The sequence below is a fragment of the Chroicocephalus ridibundus genome, chromosome 7 (genome assembly GCF_963924245.1).
Source record: "Chroicocephalus ridibundus chromosome 7, bChrRid1.1, whole genome shotgun sequence".
NCBI lineage: Eukaryota > Metazoa > Chordata > Aves > Charadriiformes > Laridae > Chroicocephalus > Chroicocephalus ridibundus.
This window is the reverse complement of record NC_086290.1, coordinates 2,879,330-2,899,412: the sequence shown is the minus strand read 5'-3', so window position 1 is coordinate 2,899,412 and position 20,083 is coordinate 2,879,330. Positions and strand designations below refer to the sequence as shown.

At 37.8% G+C, this 20,083-nt stretch overlaps 1 protein-coding gene across 1 annotated transcript in view; it reads left to right on the top strand.

Annotated features, from left to right (window-relative positions):
* EPC2 (enhancer of polycomb homolog 2) overlaps positions 1 to 17,759 on the top strand; it is a 49,638-nt gene extending 31,879 nt beyond the window's left edge. The window contains exons 7-14 of the mRNA XM_063341615.1: positions 1,022 to 1,213; positions 1,506 to 1,595; positions 4,091 to 4,236; positions 4,332 to 4,675; positions 10,895 to 11,031; positions 12,870 to 13,029; positions 14,763 to 15,096; positions 16,484 to 17,759. Coding sequence (XP_063197685.1) covers positions 1,022 to 1,213; positions 1,506 to 1,595; positions 4,091 to 4,236; positions 4,332 to 4,675; positions 10,895 to 11,031; positions 12,870 to 13,029; positions 14,763 to 15,096; positions 16,484 to 16,556 — 1,476 coding nt within the window. The 3' untranslated portion in view covers positions 16,557 to 17,759. The remainder of the gene's footprint in view (positions 1 to 1,021; positions 1,214 to 1,505; positions 1,596 to 4,090; positions 4,237 to 4,331; positions 4,676 to 10,894; positions 11,032 to 12,869; positions 13,030 to 14,762; positions 15,097 to 16,483) is intronic.
* The last annotated feature ends 2,324 nt before the right edge of the window (positions 17,760 to 20,083 follow it).

Here is a 20,083-nt window from a genome sequence, read left to right as displayed (position 1 = left end):
TAAAACATAAATGCGGTCGTGTTTCCCCTGCAAGCTGTTTTAATGTCATCATTATGGTTACGCTCACGGAACTGAGTACGGTATAGAAAAAGGATAAGCCTTGATGTTCCACTGTTAATGTGACAGGAAAAAAATGCACCCAACTTTGAATTAAGACATATTTTTGAGAAATAACCTGAACGACTAGTTGTTATAAAATGCTTGCATGCAAGGCTGGAGAGCTGAAGACCTTTTGAAATTTGTGTTTAGCACCCACGACACCTAGTGGGCACTGGATTGAATACAAATCTTGGTTCTTGCGCAGGAATTTTGTGTTTCTCGTCTCATTATGAAGCCGAGCTCCATTACTGGAATGGTTTCAGTCAGACGGTTATTGATAAGTGGTAATTTGGGGTAAACTTAAACACTCTTTCAAAACTGCACTGGCTTTTGCTTGTAATTGAGAATTTTGCAAGTGAAGTAATCTTCCTTTTAATTTAAAAGCTTTGAAGTGTAATAGCACTTCTGTTCAAATGAACAGTTTAATACTGATGGAGTTGTTTATATAGAGGGTTTATGTGGGCAAAATCTTAAATAACAAAGATGAATAACATTACCTCTTTTCAAAAATATGAACTGAGAAACACGAAACAAATTAGATTGTTTCTTTTGAACATATCTGAGCAGTTCAGAAAATCGAAAGCGCTTGCTATAGAAAGCTGAGATTTTGGAAACTAATTGGAATAGGTTTTCCAATTACAATACACGCTGAGTCTACTGCAAAGCAAGGAACCTCTTAGGTAGTTGTACAGCTTGAAAGCTTTCGGTTTGTTTATTAGTAAATATCTGTAAGGACGATCGGAGGGAAAGTTCTGGTTGTTTTAATGTTTTGAATACATTTTGCATTATGTGTCTGAAATATTCTGCAGATGCTGCATGTTGAGAGGCTTTGGAAGATAAGTAGTTGTGTCTTCCAAGGCATGAGAAGAGGAAAGGTTAATTACTTTATCTTTTAAATTTTGTGTTTGTTTTTCTCAAACAGCATCCTCATCATTTATCTCTAAAGGAGGAGGTGTCCGATGTTGTACGTCAAAAGAAGAAGTATCTAAAGAAACCTAAAATAGAGTGTGTAGTAACTCCTCAACAGCCCTCTGCTGAGCCCTTGCCTGTTATCAACAAGAGCGATATTAAACAGTATGACTTCCACAGCTCGGATGAGGACGAGTTCCCACAGGTAATACTCCGTTGCAAAATCTCAGCATACAGAAGGCAGAAATTTCAGTTGCCTGTAATTTGGCCAGTCGAGCTTCAAATGGAGAATAACTCTGTTGGACAGGGGATGTATAGAAGAGATACTTGCAGAAACTATGACTTTGTTTTCTTCTAAGCTGTGCTTCAAATAAGCTTGCATTTAATGTATAAATGTGGCAGTTCATATTATATAAATATAAACTTGTGTAATAAATAAATAAGATGATATTGTGTAAACATGGCCATTGGAAGAATGACTTTGCTGTCTGGTCTAGGTGCCCTCACCAGTATCAGAAGCAGAAGAAGAAAATGATCCTGACGGACCTTGTGCTTTCAGGAGAAGAGCAGGATGCCAGTATTATGCTGTAAGATTATCTGCTCTTGGATTTAGTGGGGTGGTTTTTGTTAGGTTGTTTGTTGTTTTGTTTTTTTAAATTTAGACTGGCACAGTGCTAATGTAATAGTTTTTCAGTTCCCACTTTTACCACCAAAGCTTTGATTTAGTGAATCCAAAGACAATCGCTTTCAGTCTTCACGAGAATTATTCTCACTGTACTGTTCCTCTGTGATTACCTGAAGATAATACAATGGTTTGCCTGCAGACCAATTCAGTCACTGTTTAGCAGGGAGAGAGATGTTTTTTGTTTTTCTTAGCACATCCTTTCTTCCCAGCTTGTAGAGCTCATTAGAGTTAGATACTAGTTGTCTTAGTTCTCAGACCTGCTGAGAGATCCTACTGGTGCATTGAGTAGAATCTGCTACTGAAGCACAGGGGTGAAATCTGGTAGGACTTTTTCATATAGTGAAGTCGAAATTTTCTTTTTAAACCAGTGCAAGCTGTATATATATTGAAAAACATCAGGTTGCAATTGCAAGAATGTGCAGAGGACAGATACTAATTATACATGTCCTGTCATCATCTCAGAACCACTGACCATGACATGTTTTTACTGCACACGTGCTTATAGATGGGGAGCTTTAGGCTGCAGAAGACCAAGAAAGGCCACACAACACTATGAGTCTGTTTTTTCTTTGCTTGCTTCCTATGGAAAGAATGAAGTTACATGACAAAATAATTGTGTAGCCTTTAAAGTCACAGAGAAGTCATTTAGTCACTAGGTAGGCTGTTTCAGAAGCCCAGACACCCCCCAGATTATTCAAATTATAGCACGGGCATCTCCCACAAGCTGCACTGAAAGTTCTTTGCACAGGTCAGATGTGCTGGCACCTGCTCCTGTGCCTGCTGTGCCTTGTCCTGCTCTGCTGTGGTCATTCCAGAGTACCACGGACAACTTGATCTTTCCACGAATATCTCATTGTTTTTAACTACTCTTCTCCTTTTAGGGATTTATTAGTGGTTTATTTAAGACGTACTAGCCTCTTTGCCACCCATTTTTTTTTGTGTGAGCTCTTAACTTACTTTCAGTTCGGGTGAGGTTTTTTTTTTACTGTTGGTTGTTGATCTAGTCACCTTTTCTGCTTAGCTCCAGAGGGTTAGCTGAAGCTTCTCTCTTGCTTAGAATTTATCCTACTTTGTTTTTCTTAGTTAGCCTATGATTTAACTCCTTTGCCAAAAGAAGTTGAGATAACCAAAAACTTGTATTTTCATTCTTTTTTGTTAGTTTTCCGTTGCTGTTTAGAAGCTGATTATTTAACAGCCTTAATGTTAGCCTTATAGGATTTTTTTAACTACTGAAGCCTTTTCAGTTTTGATTAACTTATAACATAAATTGATTGAATCTGCAGCACTACTGTTTCTGTAGGTTCAACCTGATCACAAAAATTGATTATTTTAATATATATTTATTAACCTGTCATATAAGACATTTCAGACAGCACACAGCATTTCTACTTGCAATGATTATGCAGTTTTGAATTCATAATAATAACAAAGATACTTACGGAGTAATAAAAATGCCCTAAGGTAAGCTGATACAGAAAATACACTGTCAAGATCCGGTAATTGAATGCTGCGTATTGGCACAAAGGCCATTCAGAGCAGTATCTGTTACCTTTGGCAGTATGTGTTTCATGAGTAAAACTAAACTGCAAGTTTAGGAACCCCTTTTGAAATTACCTACCTGCTTAGGCTACAAGCTCTCCGAGTTAGGAATTGTTGTCACTTTGCTTTGTGTAGCTGGTGATTCAGCAGGATCCTTGATAAATGAACAAGCCTGCTTGGTATTTACTTCATCACAATAAGTACTAAATGTATTCTTCAGTAGCGTGATACTTAGCACTGGAGTTGTGAATATATTTTTGAGGTATTTCTATCAATTACTTTTCATAAACTCACTCTTACAGACAAAAGCTTTTATGCTACTGACTCTTACTTGCGGGATTAGACAAGTTCATGAGAAGGATAGGCCCTCAACTGATTACAAACTGTAGTCAAGATGCAGCATTGCCTGCAGGTAGTCCTTCAGCTTCTAAGAGCCTGAAGCTCAGAGGCTGTAACAAGAAAAGAATTGCACCTTGTGTTTTATATCTTGTGACAAATCACCAGAAGAGCCCTTTTCAGACGGGACGTACTGGGCCAGATGGGCCTGTGTTTGAGTAGAATGGTTCTAGATGTTTCTTGATAGAATGAATTCTACTTGTTCTATATTTTGGTTGTGGCATCTTAATTTTATGACTAATCAAGGGAAGAGGATTTTCGGCTTCATGTATTTTTAAAAAAAAAATAATAAAAAAAATCCAAGTTCTTTTATGATCTGAGCATATTAATCAAGTGATAGTTCTATGGGCATTTTCAGCATTTTCTGTGCTGTAGCCTGTGCATGATAATCACTTAGTAGTAACCTAACCAAAGTATACACTCTAAATGAGTGCAAATTTGCCTTTTCTTTTTTCTTTACAGCCTCGTTTGGACCAAACTAATTCTTCATATGAAAGCTCAGAATTGGCAGAATTGGACAAACTGAGGTTCAGGCATTGCCTTACAACCCTTACAATTCCAAGAAGATGTATAGGATTTGCAAGAAGACGAATTGGCAGGGGTGGAAGGTACAGTTGCACCATGTTTACTCTTCATTCCCCTTCAAAGGATAAAAGTAAAAAGATAGTTTAAACTAACATTTTTTTTCATCCTCTTTAATCAGGGTTATAATGGACCGAATATCCACAGAACATGATCCTGTCTTGAGACAGATTGACCCGGAAATGCTGAACAGTTTTTCAAGCTCTTCCCAGACTTTAGACTTTTCTTCTAATTTTTCACGGACCAATGCTTCCAATAAACGTTGTGAAAACAGACTGTCCCTTCCTGAAATACTAAGCAATATCAGATCATGTCGACTGCAGTGTTTTCAGCCAAGGCTACTAAATCTACAGGACAGTGATAGCGAAGAATGTACCTCAAGGAAACCAGGGCAGACTGTGAATAATAAAAGAGTTTCTGCAGCATCTGTAGCTTTATTGAACACCAGCAAGAATGGCATATCAGGTAGGCAAGGATTTGAATTCTTCTGGAACTGAAAATATTGAATTCTAGTGTCTTTACTTGTGACTGGACTGATAACAACATCTTCAGCAGCGACGTGTACCTAAACTAAAGATACAAGCTAACTATTTTGTATTTCTTAGAACATACTGAAGTTTTCCACAAACAGTCCTCTTCCTCCTGCTTTTATTTCAGTTTCAATTGAATCTTGATAAAGTGCTGGATTTAAACATGCTTTATCCAGGATTCTGCTCATGTTTAAGAATTGTTTAGGTGTGACTGAGACTTAAAGACTTCAATTGGTATAACCTTGTTTAAGGAGAGGAGAGTGCTCTTTAAAAATGCAAAGGAAAAGCAGTTGGTTTCTTGAGGAGAGGTGTCTCTTCTCTAGTTGGAGTCTTTCTTTTTAAATCTTGCCAAAACATTTCAGAAAACCAGTAGTAAGTCAGTGAGTGTACTGAGCAGGCATGACAAAGTCTGAAAACAGCACTTTCTGTTGATAGCTGTCATAGTCAACACTTTGACACTGGAAGCATCCAGCGATGCACCTTCTCTGATTTCTTTTTTTATTTTTATTTTTTTTTTAAGAAAATCATCAGCCATTAATGAAGTGTGATTGCCTTTCCCCTTAAATATCACCTCTAACAGTCGCAGCCAGTGCAGCCATCTCTGTCCGTTTGGCTTTATGACCTGATAGCTCCAGATGAGCAAGACAGCCATTCACTTATAAATGGTTTTACATGTAAAAGAAATAAAAAATTCTTGTAGTTTCTTCACAAAAATATAAAATATGTGCAACAAGTCTGATCTTTGTAGACCCTTTGTTAGCAATTTGGATATAGAAGCACTAAAGTTGGAATAAAAGCCACCAAAAGAAAAAATTGCTTTAAGTTTACACTAGCAGCCTTTACATCACTTGCTTCGTGTACTATGAGCTGTAATTGCTTAAGTTTCGACACTGTCGCTTCTTTCTAATCGTAAAAGGATGTATGATTCTTTAAAAAGCTGGACAATTGGAGATACGCCAAAGGAGATCTCCTACCAAGCAACAACACGCATCTGAGTGTTTTCCTACTCTATTGTGTATAGGCAGTATTAGGTATTGTAAAACAGGGTGATTAGATAATATAATAGGGTGATTCTAAATTCCATAATTAACTTTATATGGATGTGGAATGGTCTGTCTCTTTTAACATCAGTTGCAGGATTGGGTATTTAATCTTCAATAACATACCTTTAGAATTCATGTATAGAAATTAAATATCTTGGAAAACAAGAGCAGATTTCTCTATGTTACGGTTTTAGAAGACTAAGCATTAACTTATTAAGAAACATCAGAGTAGTACTGACATAAGCACAGAATATTTACTTTCATAACTTACTCTTCAGTATAGTTATTGCAACCTTTGTATTGTTCTCTCTCATGAAAAGATTTGCACAAGAGCATTTTTTCTGCTGTATGGAGAGAACAGACATAATGTGCTATGCTCATATCTTGTATGAATTTTTTTTGTAAGGAGCTTGAAGGGCTGGAGAGTTGCAGCTGTAGCAGAAAGGGGCAGGTTGGTGTGATGGGATTACGGATAAGCACCAGGAGGTGTCTTGTTAAAGCAAATGCAGAAAATAGAAAGGAATACTACTTGTCAGTTAAGGATGTGAAACGTGGACCATAAGCTGTAAGGAACACCGAAGAATTTGCTGGTAGCTCTTTATATAACAAGAGCAAGTAATACTGCAAGATTTCTGTTTGCATGAATAAAGTACGATGACACCAAGGTAAGGAAAGTTGCTGAAAAAGATACAGGTTAAGTTGATTATTTTTTCTGTAGATTTTTTAATGATAATATAAAGGATTAGCTAGATGTAAAACTTCAAGGCTTTAAATTCTGCTCTGGGAGACTTCCCCCCACCCCTGAGTGGAGTCTAAAGAACTAGGAGAATATTTTGGGGTGGAAGCTGATATATCTGATTTTAATATAAATGAGTGAAGGAAAATGAAGAAATGAGTGAAGGAAAAAGGTTGAAGAGATTTGTGAAATCTTCATACCTGGCGTTAGTATAAATGAAGATTGCAGCAGTGGAAGAGAATCCCCGTAGCTAGGGGAAAGATGGCACATAATAAGAAAACTAAAATGAGAACAGCGTTTAAGCGGTATATTCAGGGAAAGGGGGGGGGTGTCAGTGTTTTGGTGGGGAACTGTGTATACATAAGAAAAAAATGTCCGCTCTTCCTGATTCAGGTTAATGCCATTGACAAGGATAAAAAAAACTAAATTGTTGGTGCTATGTGGCAAATTAATGACAGACCTGATATGCACGTACGGACTAGCACTCACGGACTTCAGGATTCATACTGTTAGGGAAAGAGAACTAAAGGAAAGGCTAGGGGAGACTATAGAGAAATATCTAAAAAAAAATGCATAAAAACAAATCTGATGGATCTAAGCTGCTTTGTAGAGGAATAATAATTAACTTCGGTTACATAATCTTAGAAATTATCTGAAGAATACATTTAGATTTTGATAGAGATCACTCATTAGTTGAAGTACATTATGCAGGGAAATTCATGGTTATGGAAGACCTTTTTCTTTACAGGTTTAAATTACAAAGCAAATCCTGTAATTCTAGTAAAAGATCAGAGACAATAGACAACAGAAGTCCTCAGCAAATAACCGAGTCAGCAAGAGGCACTGCTGTTAGATTTTCTCCTTAGTAAATAGTGAGTAAATTTTAGAAGGGATGGCCAAAGTCTGGCTGTGTATTAAATCAGCACAGGTATTATTGCTGCATTTATTAAAGTAATTTTGTCTGGGAGGTGATTGTTGAAATTAGTTGATGGTACAGCACACTTACCTGTAAGCATAAAGCTACCTCTAAAGGAAACAATGTCAGTGGTTAAACTGATTGTTTTGTTTTGTTTTTTCTTTTAGTTTAGAGAAGACTTGGAGTTGCTTGCTTTGGTTTTCGGTGCAGAAGAATATTTAAGTTACCTCTGCATTGTATTTTTTGCTTGTGTTAATAAAGCAACTCTTACTCTGATAACTCTTCAAATGCTAGGCATTGTACAAACAGAAAGAAAGACTTATTTTAAAAATGTGTGACTGGTCTTTTCTTGAAAGTGCCTAATCGGTGCATGAATAAAGAACCACTGTTTCAAGCTAAATTATTCTCTTGCTCATGTTACAAGAACTGCAAATGGCAAAACTGAATTTGAGGAACTTTAAGAGACGTCAGTGAAACAATCTGATCCCTTTGATCAGTTGTGAAAACTCTTTGTAGTCTTACACACTGTATCTGGAAAGGTAAGCTGGTCTTTGCCAGTGACACCTCCAGAAGAGCTCTCTGATCTAAAGATCTGAGATCAGCTGATGAGGTAGGGGTACAACTGATCGTCAGGAGAGATGATGGAGGAAGGAAGTTGTCAGGAATTTGTGGATGGTACTACTTACAACAGCCAAGTAATACTTAACCTGCTTGCGGAATTCCTGCAGTGTGACTCAACTGATTTTTGGGATGGAAGTAAGAAGTAGGCTTTAGGCAAAGTCCTCAGCAGTTTGCAGTACAGTCGGTATGTTGCATTTGGCTTCCAGTCTGCTTCAGCTGCAGTTCCAGTGACCCACTCAAGTAGTTACCTGTTTCGTTACCATGTCTCTAGATACAAAAGGCAACTGCAGATGATGGCATTCTCAGCTGAAGAGTTTTGCTTATGGAACAAGCTTTTACCTTTTAGACTTGGCGGGTTGTTTTCTTTTCTGAGAATTAAATACCATGTAGAATGAATTAATGAAATACCACTTGTGGGGCAGCCTGAAAGATGGTCTTTGATTAAAGCCTTCAACTCCTAAGAGAAGTGACATCATAATCCAAACCAAAGCTGTCAAGGAGAGGAGCCTGGAAGACTTACTCTCACATTGACTTTTTACCCTGTTCTGTTGTAGTGTTTCAATACAGTCAGGCTATGGTAAAATAAAAAATACTGATATTCAGCAGCGGAATGTAAAATTCTGGTAAACAGAACCTTTTATAAGAAGTACAGAATTCTTGCCCTTAACTCTGACCTTAAAGGCTATGTTGGGGCATCATAGAGGCTTGCTATTTTTTTTTCTCTAGGACCCTTCAGTTGTTTGATTTGGCAGAAGCAAATTATATTAAATGTGCTAATGAACGTCTGCTGGTTTATAACAAAGCTAACAGCTGAGTTCAGTCTCACCCCTGAGTAACTATCTGGTGAAAGGTAGTGAATTGAGTGGAAAGGCTAAGTGATTATTATGTTACTACGATAATCTTCCCTGTACCTTGTAATAGAATGTTTGATGACTTCATGGTCTGTGTCAAACTGAGAAGGATGGGAGATTGAAAACACAGACTTGATATGTAGGTTAAATTAGGAGATCCTGTGGTGTGGTGACTGCTTTCTATATTACGTCTTTACAGTCCGTAGAAGAGTACAACTTTGAGTCTAGATGAATGCCCCTGTAGTGCAATATAATACTACAAATAATAGCTAATTACGGCGAAATGCAATTTAGGTATTTCTTTGTGCCGTATAAGCTTGTTCTAAAACACTTCTTATAAATCAAAAGACATGCTCTGGAATTTCTTACCTCAGAACTTAAAAATAGAAATATATATATGTAATGTTCCATAATGCTGTTCTTGGCTCTGTTGCCTTTAGTAATGCAACACGTTTTGGGAGACCGTTGTGAGGGAACTTAACAGGTTTAGCTGGCTGAACTTTGAGTTAAGTGCTTGTAGTAATAGCTAAGAATATTCAAGAGGAACAAAATACAGCTAAATGTGAAATAAATTTCACTTTAGAATATGTGGGAAATTATAAAATCCCTAGAATCTAATAGGAATAACTGTATAAGTCATTGGATTTTTAGGTGCCCTCCTAACGTGGTTGAGGCCTGTTTTAATAATGCAGCAGTAGAGAAGAAGGTTCAGTCCTAATTTCTAAACAGTCACAATCTAAGTTTGGTATTTATTCAGAATGGAATTTCAGGACAACCATGAGTATTACAACTAGTAAATGAAGGAGCCAGACCCTGAAAGATAGCGTGATGATATTGCTGCAGAATCCAGGTGTTTGAGATGAATGACAGCTTTAGTCTTTGAAAAACATAATAAACTGCTGAACTGTAGTTAATGGGAATCTTTGAAAAGTGAATTCTCTTTTTCCTTCCTCCTAGGAGAACTTGGTTCTCAGGTTAGCATCAACTGCACAAAACTCAAGTTTTACTGTGAAACACCTGACAGTATTTTCAGTTTGAGTTTGCAGTTCTTTGGTGGAGAGACCATTGAGAACAGCTTTTCTGACTTTGCCATTCCCTTCACTTTTTTTAAGAGTCTTGTACTCCTAGGGTTGCATTAACCTGGTTCTCACAAATAAACAAATGTATTATGTCACTCTTAAACTCTTACTCAGTTTTTAAAAAAATTAATTTGTGGAGAAAATCCTGTTCAGATGAAACTTAAGCATTCCCTTTGGGGAGGGTTGGGGGGGGAGAGCGGTTATTTAGGGAAAGTTAAACTGGATTTGCTAAATAAACAGTGCTTTGTAATGTTTGCAAACACTTACTAAGTTTTAGACCCAGAGATTAGCTTTGTCATTGTGTATTAGTTTATAGTCCTTTCAAGTGAGAATTGGTATAGAACTGTGTGCAGACTATTTAAATGTATGAATTCTGGTTGTGCTGTTGAAGCAGGTGTTCTCGAATGCCAGGCGTGTGCTTCCTTTGCAGAGTCCAGTCTGGTGTCAGAGAAAAGGGCAATAACAAGGGACTGTAGGAAGGAGTTGTACAGGAATGAACTTCCAGTGGTTACTGGGAGAGAAGGCATCCAGCTCAGCCCAGTGTACTTCTTCCTCAGCTATGATTTTTAGGACATGCCTGTTTTCTGAAAACCAGGAAAAGAATTTCTTTAAGCTTTTGCTTAAAGCTACTGGAAGGAAAACCACCAAAGATAGAAACTGCTTAAAAGCAATGAAAACTGTGAATCCTTTTGTTATGAATAGATTCAGCGCTAGAAGAACAAAACAAACAAATTTAGCTTGACCTCTCCTTTACATAAGAATGTATGAAGAATGTATCTCTGCAGGCATCTAACACAATGTATGTTGTCTTCAACCACTTGTTATCCAACACGGATGTGCTCCTGCATTTCAGATGTATTTGTTTTGTGCAGGCCTATTTAACACTAGCTTCACTTTCTTTTCTGTAGTAACAGGGGGTATCACAGAGGAACAATTTCAGACACATCAACAGCAGTTAGTTCAAATGCAGAGGCAACAACTTGCTCAGCTTCAGCAGAAACAGCAATCTCAGCATTCCTCACAGCAGACACATCCGAAAGCACAGGTAATGCACCTTAAATGTCATCATATGCTGATATCTTCCTTTTGCTTGCTGTGTTTTTCATCTCTTATATGCTTAATGTATCACCTCAGTAAATATGTTAAACTTTAGAATGAGTTTTGGTCGAGATACTTTTCCAATTTGCCATATAATGGCCAGAAGGCAACTTACGCTGTAGCTAGTACAAATACCTTGCTTCCATTTTTCTGTTTGGAATGAGATAATATTTTGAGTTTCAACATCAAAACCTGTTGGTGGTTTTTTTTTTAAGTTATATATCATGGCTACATTTTACAAGTTGAGTAAGAGACTTCATATTTGAATGTGTTAATTGCGTCCACAGAGTCAGTGTAGAAATAGCGAGTGCTTGGTCAAGTCGTACTGTTTTCACTGGTTCTGTCTTCCTTTGTATAAGTGCTCTGAAGAGACTTGTTTATTAAAGCTACTTCACGAGGTAATGTATTCTCTTATGAACAGATGTTCTGTGAGTACTAAAAATTGGTAGCTTCTGAGGGGAAAATACATAGTTTTGCATATTTAATTGGATTCCTTCCCCATCCCCAATGTTACTACTTCTGTCTTCTAAAAGAATCGCACTTTTCCTCTGTAGTGCCTTGCAAGGAAAGAATCTATGTTTTTCTGTCGAGCTTAGTTTTCTGTGGATTTCTGACTGAGAAAATCTAAAAGCTATTGCATCTGACTTATTACTAGGAAAACTTATTTTACTTTGAGCATACTATATGTAATTGCCAGCGCTGTTTGTCCCTTCCCCTCAGTGTTTTCTACTTTGATTAATCAGGGATTCTGTATTGGCAGTTACTGATTACGTTTTTTGTAAGTGTAAAGACATGATACCAGGATATCTAAACAAAAGGAATGAATTTTGGATTTTTAAGACACTGAATGTCTATGGAAAGTAATTTTCTTAGTTAATATAAATTGAAAGTGTGGAGTGATACATTAAGCTATTTCAGGGTGTCTTTCTAGTACTTACCGTTCTTTCGGAGAAACTGGGCTAGTAGAAGACTTCCAGAATGCGGTGGGCAGTTAACGTTGTGGTACAAATTGCTCCATCAGAATGAATGTACCATAAATACTGAAGATTCTTTAGATTTGCAGTTGCAGTGTATTTCTGCCTGGAGGCAGAAGAAGAAAGAAGGAAACTTAAGGCATAGTTGTTTTCTTAGAGGAAGCTTCTCAAATACACAGAATCATAGAATGATTTGGGTTGGAAGGGACCTTAAGGATCATCTCGTTCCAAGCCCCTGCCCCGGGCAGGGACACCTCCCACCAGCCCAGGTTGCTCCAAGCCCCGTCCAACCTGGCCTTGAACCCCTCCAGGGATGGGGCAGCCACAGCTTCTCTGGGCACCCTGGGCCAGGGGCTCACCGCCCTCACAGCAAACAATTTCTGCCTCACATCTCATCTCAGTCTCCCCTCTTGCAGTATAAAACTGTTCCCCCTCGTCCCATGACTCCCCTCCCTGCTCCAGAGTCCCTCCCCAGCTTTCCTGGAGCCCATTGAGGGCCTGGAAGGTCTCCGCGGAGCCTTCTCTTCTCCAGGCTGAACTACACATCCTGGAAGTTATCTGTCGTGTTAAGAACTGCATTTGTCACTGACTGGCTGAATTGGGCAGAACTTACTCAACACTCATTTGGGCGCTAATTTTCAGCCTTTCATCAGACTTGTGATACAGAAATATTTAATATTATGGTGCATTAGATTACATTTAGAAGATATATTTATTTACTTGCTGGTAATTGTGCATTATAGCAATCCTAATGTGGTATTTCGTTTTGTACTTGGATTATTATAAAGACTTTTTTTTTTTATTGACACAGGGCTCCAGCACCTCTGACTGTATGTCAAAAACACTTGATTCAGCCAGTGCCCACTTTGCTGCATCTGCAGTGGTTAGTGCACCTGCTCCGAGTCGCAGTGAGGTACCGAAGGAACAAAACGCCAGCCACAACAATATTAATGGTGTTGTCCAGCCTTCAGGTGATGACTTCTTAAAACTCGTGGTCTGCTGTGAGCTGAGAATATGTCAGCTGATCTTTTTTCTGATTTCTAAAAAACTACTTAATAAAAAAATCAAGTATATTAATTGTGATAGTTTTAAATATTGTTCTTTAAAATACTTTTGTGCAATGGTGTGTAGGTTATTATGGTAATAAAACTACCAAATGCTCTTTTACGTTGGAAGAGCGTTGCTTCTGTTTTCTTCTGTAGGCTTTTATCTTTTGCTAATCTGTTGTGATCAGAAGCATAAGTGACAGCATTTTAAAAACAGTGTGAATGTGTAATTAAAAAAATAATTGCTTAAAACATTGTTAAGTACCTTGAGAAGGAAATAGAAAAGTTGCTGTGTTATTTGGTCATTATCTCACTTGAGTATTCAGACAAAAACATACTAATCAACTCCTCCTAGCAGTTCTTCTGACATTACTGTAAGTTTCAGATTTCATTGCATTTAGATTCCTCCTAAATTCAGACAAAAATGTAGACATTGGCATCCCCCACCTTCCCTCTGCCCTCTCTCCTGAACGTCCATTGCCAGAAGCAGTAACGCCAGTCATGCTGGTGCAGCAGCCATGTAGCAGAGAGACAAATGTTATTTGGAATTTGACTGCAATAACAAATAAAAGGCCTTTAGAGTAATTTGTTGCTTTAACAGCTAATGATGTGATTAGTTTTATAGACCTTCTGCCAGGCTGGGTTAATGACAATATGAAATGAATAGAGGGGAGAAAAACCACAACTGAATAAAATCAATATACTGGAACAGTTCCAGGAAAGAAAAAGACAACTATGTATAATTCTCTAAGATTGTATCTGAGAGGGTAACGTTTTGGGGGGTGTAAGATCAGACACGTGGTAGCATACCATGCCGATACGTGGTATACAGCTTTATGATTGATGAAAACCATTGCAAATATTATGTGTATAAAATTAGGCTTCTGTTAACGTTCTAAAGCTGTAAGTGGCAATGATGTAAAATAGCTATTTCTATTTAGGATAGGAAGATTTTTAAATGAGGAAATGTTAGCTAAAAGCAGATTTTTTTTCAGGAATAAGGATATAGGAGAAAATGTATCTAGTTTCCATTGTGATCGGAATCAGAATAGTGAATAACTAGGATACCAAGATGACGTTTGAGAACCTCTGGTTTGAAAATACGCTGTGAAACCTGAAGTTTCCCACAACTCTGGAGTGCAAACAGAGCACTGCAGCATAATCTGAAAGGAGTTTTCTATTTTGCCCACTCTTAGACCCCTAGTTTTGCTGCCTTGAGGGTGACTGATCCCCAGAACCTTCTTACGTTGCCAGCAGAACAAGGGAGGAGGTGATTAAAAGCATCAGAATTTGGCTTCAAAGCATCAGAATTTGGCTTCACAGTCAGTGTCTGAAGTTGCTCAGCTAAGGTGTTCTCCATTCGATTTATTTTCATGGGGAATGTTGCCCCTTTAAGGCATCCAAAATGAAGCATACAAAGTTGGGCAGTGGAAGTTCTTTGTCATATAGTAACTTCTTCCACTTTCTGATGTTCTTGTGAATAAAAAAAAAACCCAGGAAATATTTCTAATGTGAATTTCTGAAGTGAATCTTTAAAAAACAGATTCTTGCACAATTCCAGTGACACATATAATCAAAGCATTACCCTTGAGATTAATCTTTGTCTTTGAATCTAAGGAATGGCATATTTTTAATTAACAACATTTGTTTTGTAACAGGAACCTCTAGAACTTTGTACTCCACCAACATGGCTTTATCATCCAGCCCAGGGATTTCAACTGTACAGCTTGTAAGGACAGTTGGCCACACCACCACAAACCACTTAATTCCAGCATTGTGCACGAGCAGCCCTCAAACGCTTCCCATGAACAATTCTTGCCTGACAAACGCAGTGCACCTCAACAATGTCAGTGTTGTTTCTCCGGTCAATGTGCATATCAATACAAGGACTTCAGCACCATCGCCAACAGCCTTAAAACTTGCCACAGTTGCTGCCAGTATGGACAGAGTGCCAAAGGTAACTCCTAGCAGTGCCATCAGCAGTATAGCAAGGTAAGTCTCTAGCGAGCTGGAGCAGTTCTAGCTTACATTTGTGCTACATAAATGTCTCTATAGATGTGCCCAACTCTGCACTAGAGCACTAAATAGAATTGTTTGCACCTCTAGGAGACTTCTCAGTATAGCTTGAACCTCACAAAAACAGCCAGCTGCTGGCATCTTCAGTGTGGCCATGACAAACCACAAGAGCTGATTTTGTAGATTAACCCCCAAGTGGTTTGCGCTGATTTTCTGGTAAACTTCAGTTGTGTTTAAAATGGCTTCAGTTTAACCTTTTTCATTTGTCCCTTCTCATGCAGCACTTTCAGGTAGATTCTATCAAACTCTCCGCAAGTTCTCCCCATAACTTTTGTCCCCATATGGTAAGATGCAGGCTGGCACATACCTATTTTATATATACATATGGATATATGTGTTATATATTCATGTAAGATAAAACCAGATATGTGTCAGCCTTCATTTTACTTATATAAATAGATGTTTATCTCATTGAACAGCAGCACTATTATTTCAGGATACTTAGAAGATGTTTCACAAGAGTGTCAGGAGCTTGCAGCTGGCCAAGTTTTCTGAAAATGACAATATTTGGGCTTTGTTTTAAGTCTCTGCTGGTTTGTGTGATGCTTAAAAAAAGTCACATCTGTTTATGAATTAGAAGAGTAAAAAATGGATATTAGCAAATGGGGCTTACTGATTATTTCATAATGCTTCTGGAGAGGTTAAAAAGAGCTTTTTGAGATGGAAAATTGCATGTATAATTTAGTAACTGCATAGATTGAGAAAAAGGTATTTTTAAATTAGCCAGCATGCCTTAAAGTGTACTTATTTATCATGAATGCATTTAGTTTTTATTTCCCTCAAGTCAGAGAGGTATTTCAAGTCAGGTCAGCATATGCCTTGAAAAGTACTATCTTAGCTGAGTAGGTCTTAGCCTTCTCTACAGAGGATGATAATAAATTAGAAAAATATTTAAGATTTCTTGTGCTAGTGCTAAAGCGGAATTGGGGGTGGAGGGGAAACTGTTAGAACAGTGCTTTGCTCACTAACAGAATAATTGGTACTGAGTCATCATGGTATATCTTGACTTTGCTCCTTCAGGAGATTTTTGACTTTTTAGTACTCTTATCCATAATTTACGCTGGTAATTTACAGTTAAATGCAGTAATTTGTAGAAGGGACTGCACTGTCAGTGGAGTAAAAGCAGTTCTTAAATGCCAGTATTTAATTTGAAGCAATCTGTTTCTAGTGTATGTGCTAAGGTCTCTCCCTAATCCAGGTAACAGCTGTGTAAAAACACGTAGCACATGTAAGAAATTAGTGAAACTGAGTACGGAAGCGTTGATGTTCTACCTGTAACTGTTGAATATTTCTTTTCTTGCAGAGAGAACCATGAACCAGAACGACTGGGTTTAAATGGCATAGCAGAGACAACAGTAGCCATGGAAGTGACATAACCTCAGAGCAGTGTCTCAACCTGTGCTAATGGTGTAGTCATTTATATTCCAACTGAATGCAAAATACAGCACTCTGTGGATCACAGAGAACTAAAATGGACCTAAATGGACTATCATTATATCGTGTATTAAGTCGATATATAATGTAAATTTTGTAAAATTGGGAAAATCACTACCTTGTAAAATAGTTTATTTGTATCATCAATATTATTTCTGTTACTTGAATAGTAGATATTCATCATCATGCTTTTGCACTTGAATTTGCAACTGAATGGATTAAAAAATAATTCTTTAATGGGATCATGAGCATGAAATGGGATCCTGCATCACTTGTTTTAACTATTTATTTTGCCATGTTTACATTTTGTATCTTGTACAAATAAATCCAACTTTGTGTCTAAAAAAAAAAAGTTAAAGATTCATAGCTAGGAAACAAAATTCTTGTAATTTTTTTCTAAAGGAAATGTAAAGTTTTCACTTGGTTCATTTTGTTTCACAATTTGACTAGATGGACTTTTTGGTAAATACTTTAGTGGCATTTCACTGTCAAATATGAAGTTCAAGGCAAAATAGTATTTTCTATTACTGTGCAGGGGAAAGGGATGGATCGATACATGCAAATTTAATGTAGTAACTCACTTTTCCATATATTTTGAATGTATATTTCTATTTATAATACCAGTTTATAAAAAATAATTACACAGGAAAAAACTGACTAGGAAAATTATGCATCTAGCACATATAAAATTGTGCAGATATGAGAAAATTTTCAACTGATTACATTTTATCTGAAGACTGCATATTTTAACCGGCTTTAAAACTGTAACACACCACATAAAGGATATTTTACCAGGTATGTATTGCATTATATATCATTGCAATAATTAATTATTGGATGTCTAGATATCGAGCCATCCCAGGTGGTGGGGGGGAGGGAGGGTTGTGGCAAGATTGTCTTTTCAATTTTGGAGAGTTTTCCTGTGGCTACAAGGCAAGTAACGGGTTGGAAAAAGTCTGACTGTAAGCGTTGGACACCTTCGTAGTGTAGTGTTTTAGTGACTTTTTTTATACGGTTCTTGTAAATTAGATACGTGTAGTGGTGTTTCAGAATGTTTGTTTATGCACTAGTTCAGACAACTTTCCCTGTTACTTGTTCTTGATAAGTGAAAACTGCAGGGAAATAAAAATACATATCAAAACATGGACATGTTGCATATGTGTTTATTTCACAATGTGCAAGCAATGTAAGCGTAAATTTTACAGGCTATTGCTGGTCTTTCGGTGATTGTTTGACCAAAGCATACGCACTTTCTTCCAAAAGGTTTCCGTTTATGTGATTATTTCCTGTGCTCACAGTATACGGTAGGGGAGGGATGGTCTGGTAGTTGGGACCTGAGACCTGGGAATAATCCGGACATGACAGTTTCTTGTTCTGCCAAAGAAACTTGAGGTATTACTTTGTGTGAATCACTTGAATATTCTACTGTTTGGTTCTCCAGGTGTAATTTGGATAATGTTTCTGTATTGTAGAATCATTGAGGTTGGAAGCAATCTCGAGATGTTGTCTGTTCCAGCCCTCTCCCCCAAGAAAGTCAAGATAGGATTTGCCTGTATGTCATGCAGTCAGTGTATTTTTCTTCTTGGCTTTATATATAGAAAGAGCTATTTTTACTGTAAGTTATGTTTAAACATGTGCTGTCTTATGTCCTGTAAGTTAAAAGTTTTGACAGTTAAAAACACTTGCAGAGCTTTAAATACTGGGAGCTTGTCAGAAACTCAGATGCCTAAAATTAACTATTTTTTGCTTAACTGATGCTTTACTTTGTATTCTGCGTGAAGTCTGCACGGAGAGATGATAATAGATGGTATCTGTTGACAATAGTCAGAGGAACCCAGGACGCTTGAGTGTCACTGCTGTGGTCAGTTGAGGGGCGATGGCAGGACTGGGGGTGTCAGCACAAGGGGGAGGCACCTGAGCAAAGGTGCTTACTCGTGGCTCTTTCTGCACCATGCCTTCACAGGAGCTGCTGCTCCCTGACAAATTGGTGTTTACACGTATGTCTAAGGTTTTCTGTGGAAACTGGTTCATTTCTGGGAATGACTATGACCTACGTAGTCTGAAGTATGAATTAATATTTTTTGAAAGCAGAATTGCTGCAAAACAGAGTCCGAAAAAGGAAAAAAGAAGTTGTCCTCCTTGATATATCAAAATAACCTTGCTTCTCTAACATGTCCCCAAAACCCTTTTGAGGTTTAATAAAAACATGAAGTCATTTCTTCTGCGGATTGAAAGTTGTACACTTAGCTATGGAGCTCTGTAGTAGAGACTCTTCTCACTACGAACATAGATCACTTCGATGGACCAAAAATGTCCCTAAGATTGCTGTGTATCTATGACTTAGTATAGTCTAATCGTCATCTAATTACTTAGAAGCTCCAGCTAAAGGCTTTTTAACTTTTAATAGATTTTGGAAAAACGTGAGGTGGAGAAAAGGATTTCATAAACTCCAAAGCTCTGTGGCAAGTGTGCTGTATCATAGAATCATAGGGTTGGAAGGGCCCTCTGGAGATCATCCTGTCCAACCCCCTGCCAGAGCAGGGTCACCCAGAGCAGGTGGCACGGGAACGCGTCCAGGCGGGTTTGAATGTCTCCAGAGTTGGAGACTCCACCACCTCTCTGGGCAGCCTGTGCCAGGGCTCTGCCACCCTCAGGGTAAAGAAGTTCCTCCTCATGTTTAGGTGGAACTTCCTATGGTCAAGTTTGAATGAGTTTCATTTAAAGGATTAGTATTGACATAGCTTTTTGTAAAGTAGAACTGTAACAGTTGTCTTAAAAATTTCTAGCAATTAATTGTGTGCCTCAAGTGCGAGAAAAGGAGTGATGAATAATGCTGTAGTCCATAGAAATCTTCATTAAAAAAAAAAAAGGGAGCATTGTTAGAAAGTTTACTTCCTCCTGATAGTGGTATGCAGCAGGGAACACCAGAGACTGAGTTATTTTTGTGCACTGTTCAAAAGTGTGTGTTGAGTATATGACACCTTTCTTTTCTTAATTCCATTATTTGAACATCATGCGTATCTGCAATATGATTTGCATAGTGATTTCTGGTTTATTATGTATTGGGGAAGGCTGTTCAGGTAAGATTTTTGAATATCTACAGCAATTTATATCGGACTTAAAGTGTAATGTGAAGTTTTCCCTTAAATGTCAGATGCGAAAAAAAAATTATTCTTTTTCTAAGGGTTATCAAATTTATTTAATCTATAGACTGACTGGAGTTTTGGTACATGTTTAATAGTAGGCATCTTGTTTTTGCTTCTGCTGTAGGGCTTTTCCTTCCCTTTCCAAAGAACATCTCAACAATATCCTATTCTATTTACAGAGCTGTTCCCCTTTCTTTAATCCTCCGCAGTAGACTATGTGTGGGTTCCCCCGCTCCCGTCCCCCTCTCCAAACAAGAAGACTGGGACTGCAGCCCTTTGCGGTTTTCCTGAGGGTTCTGACTTTGAGACTCCTTTTCCTTCCC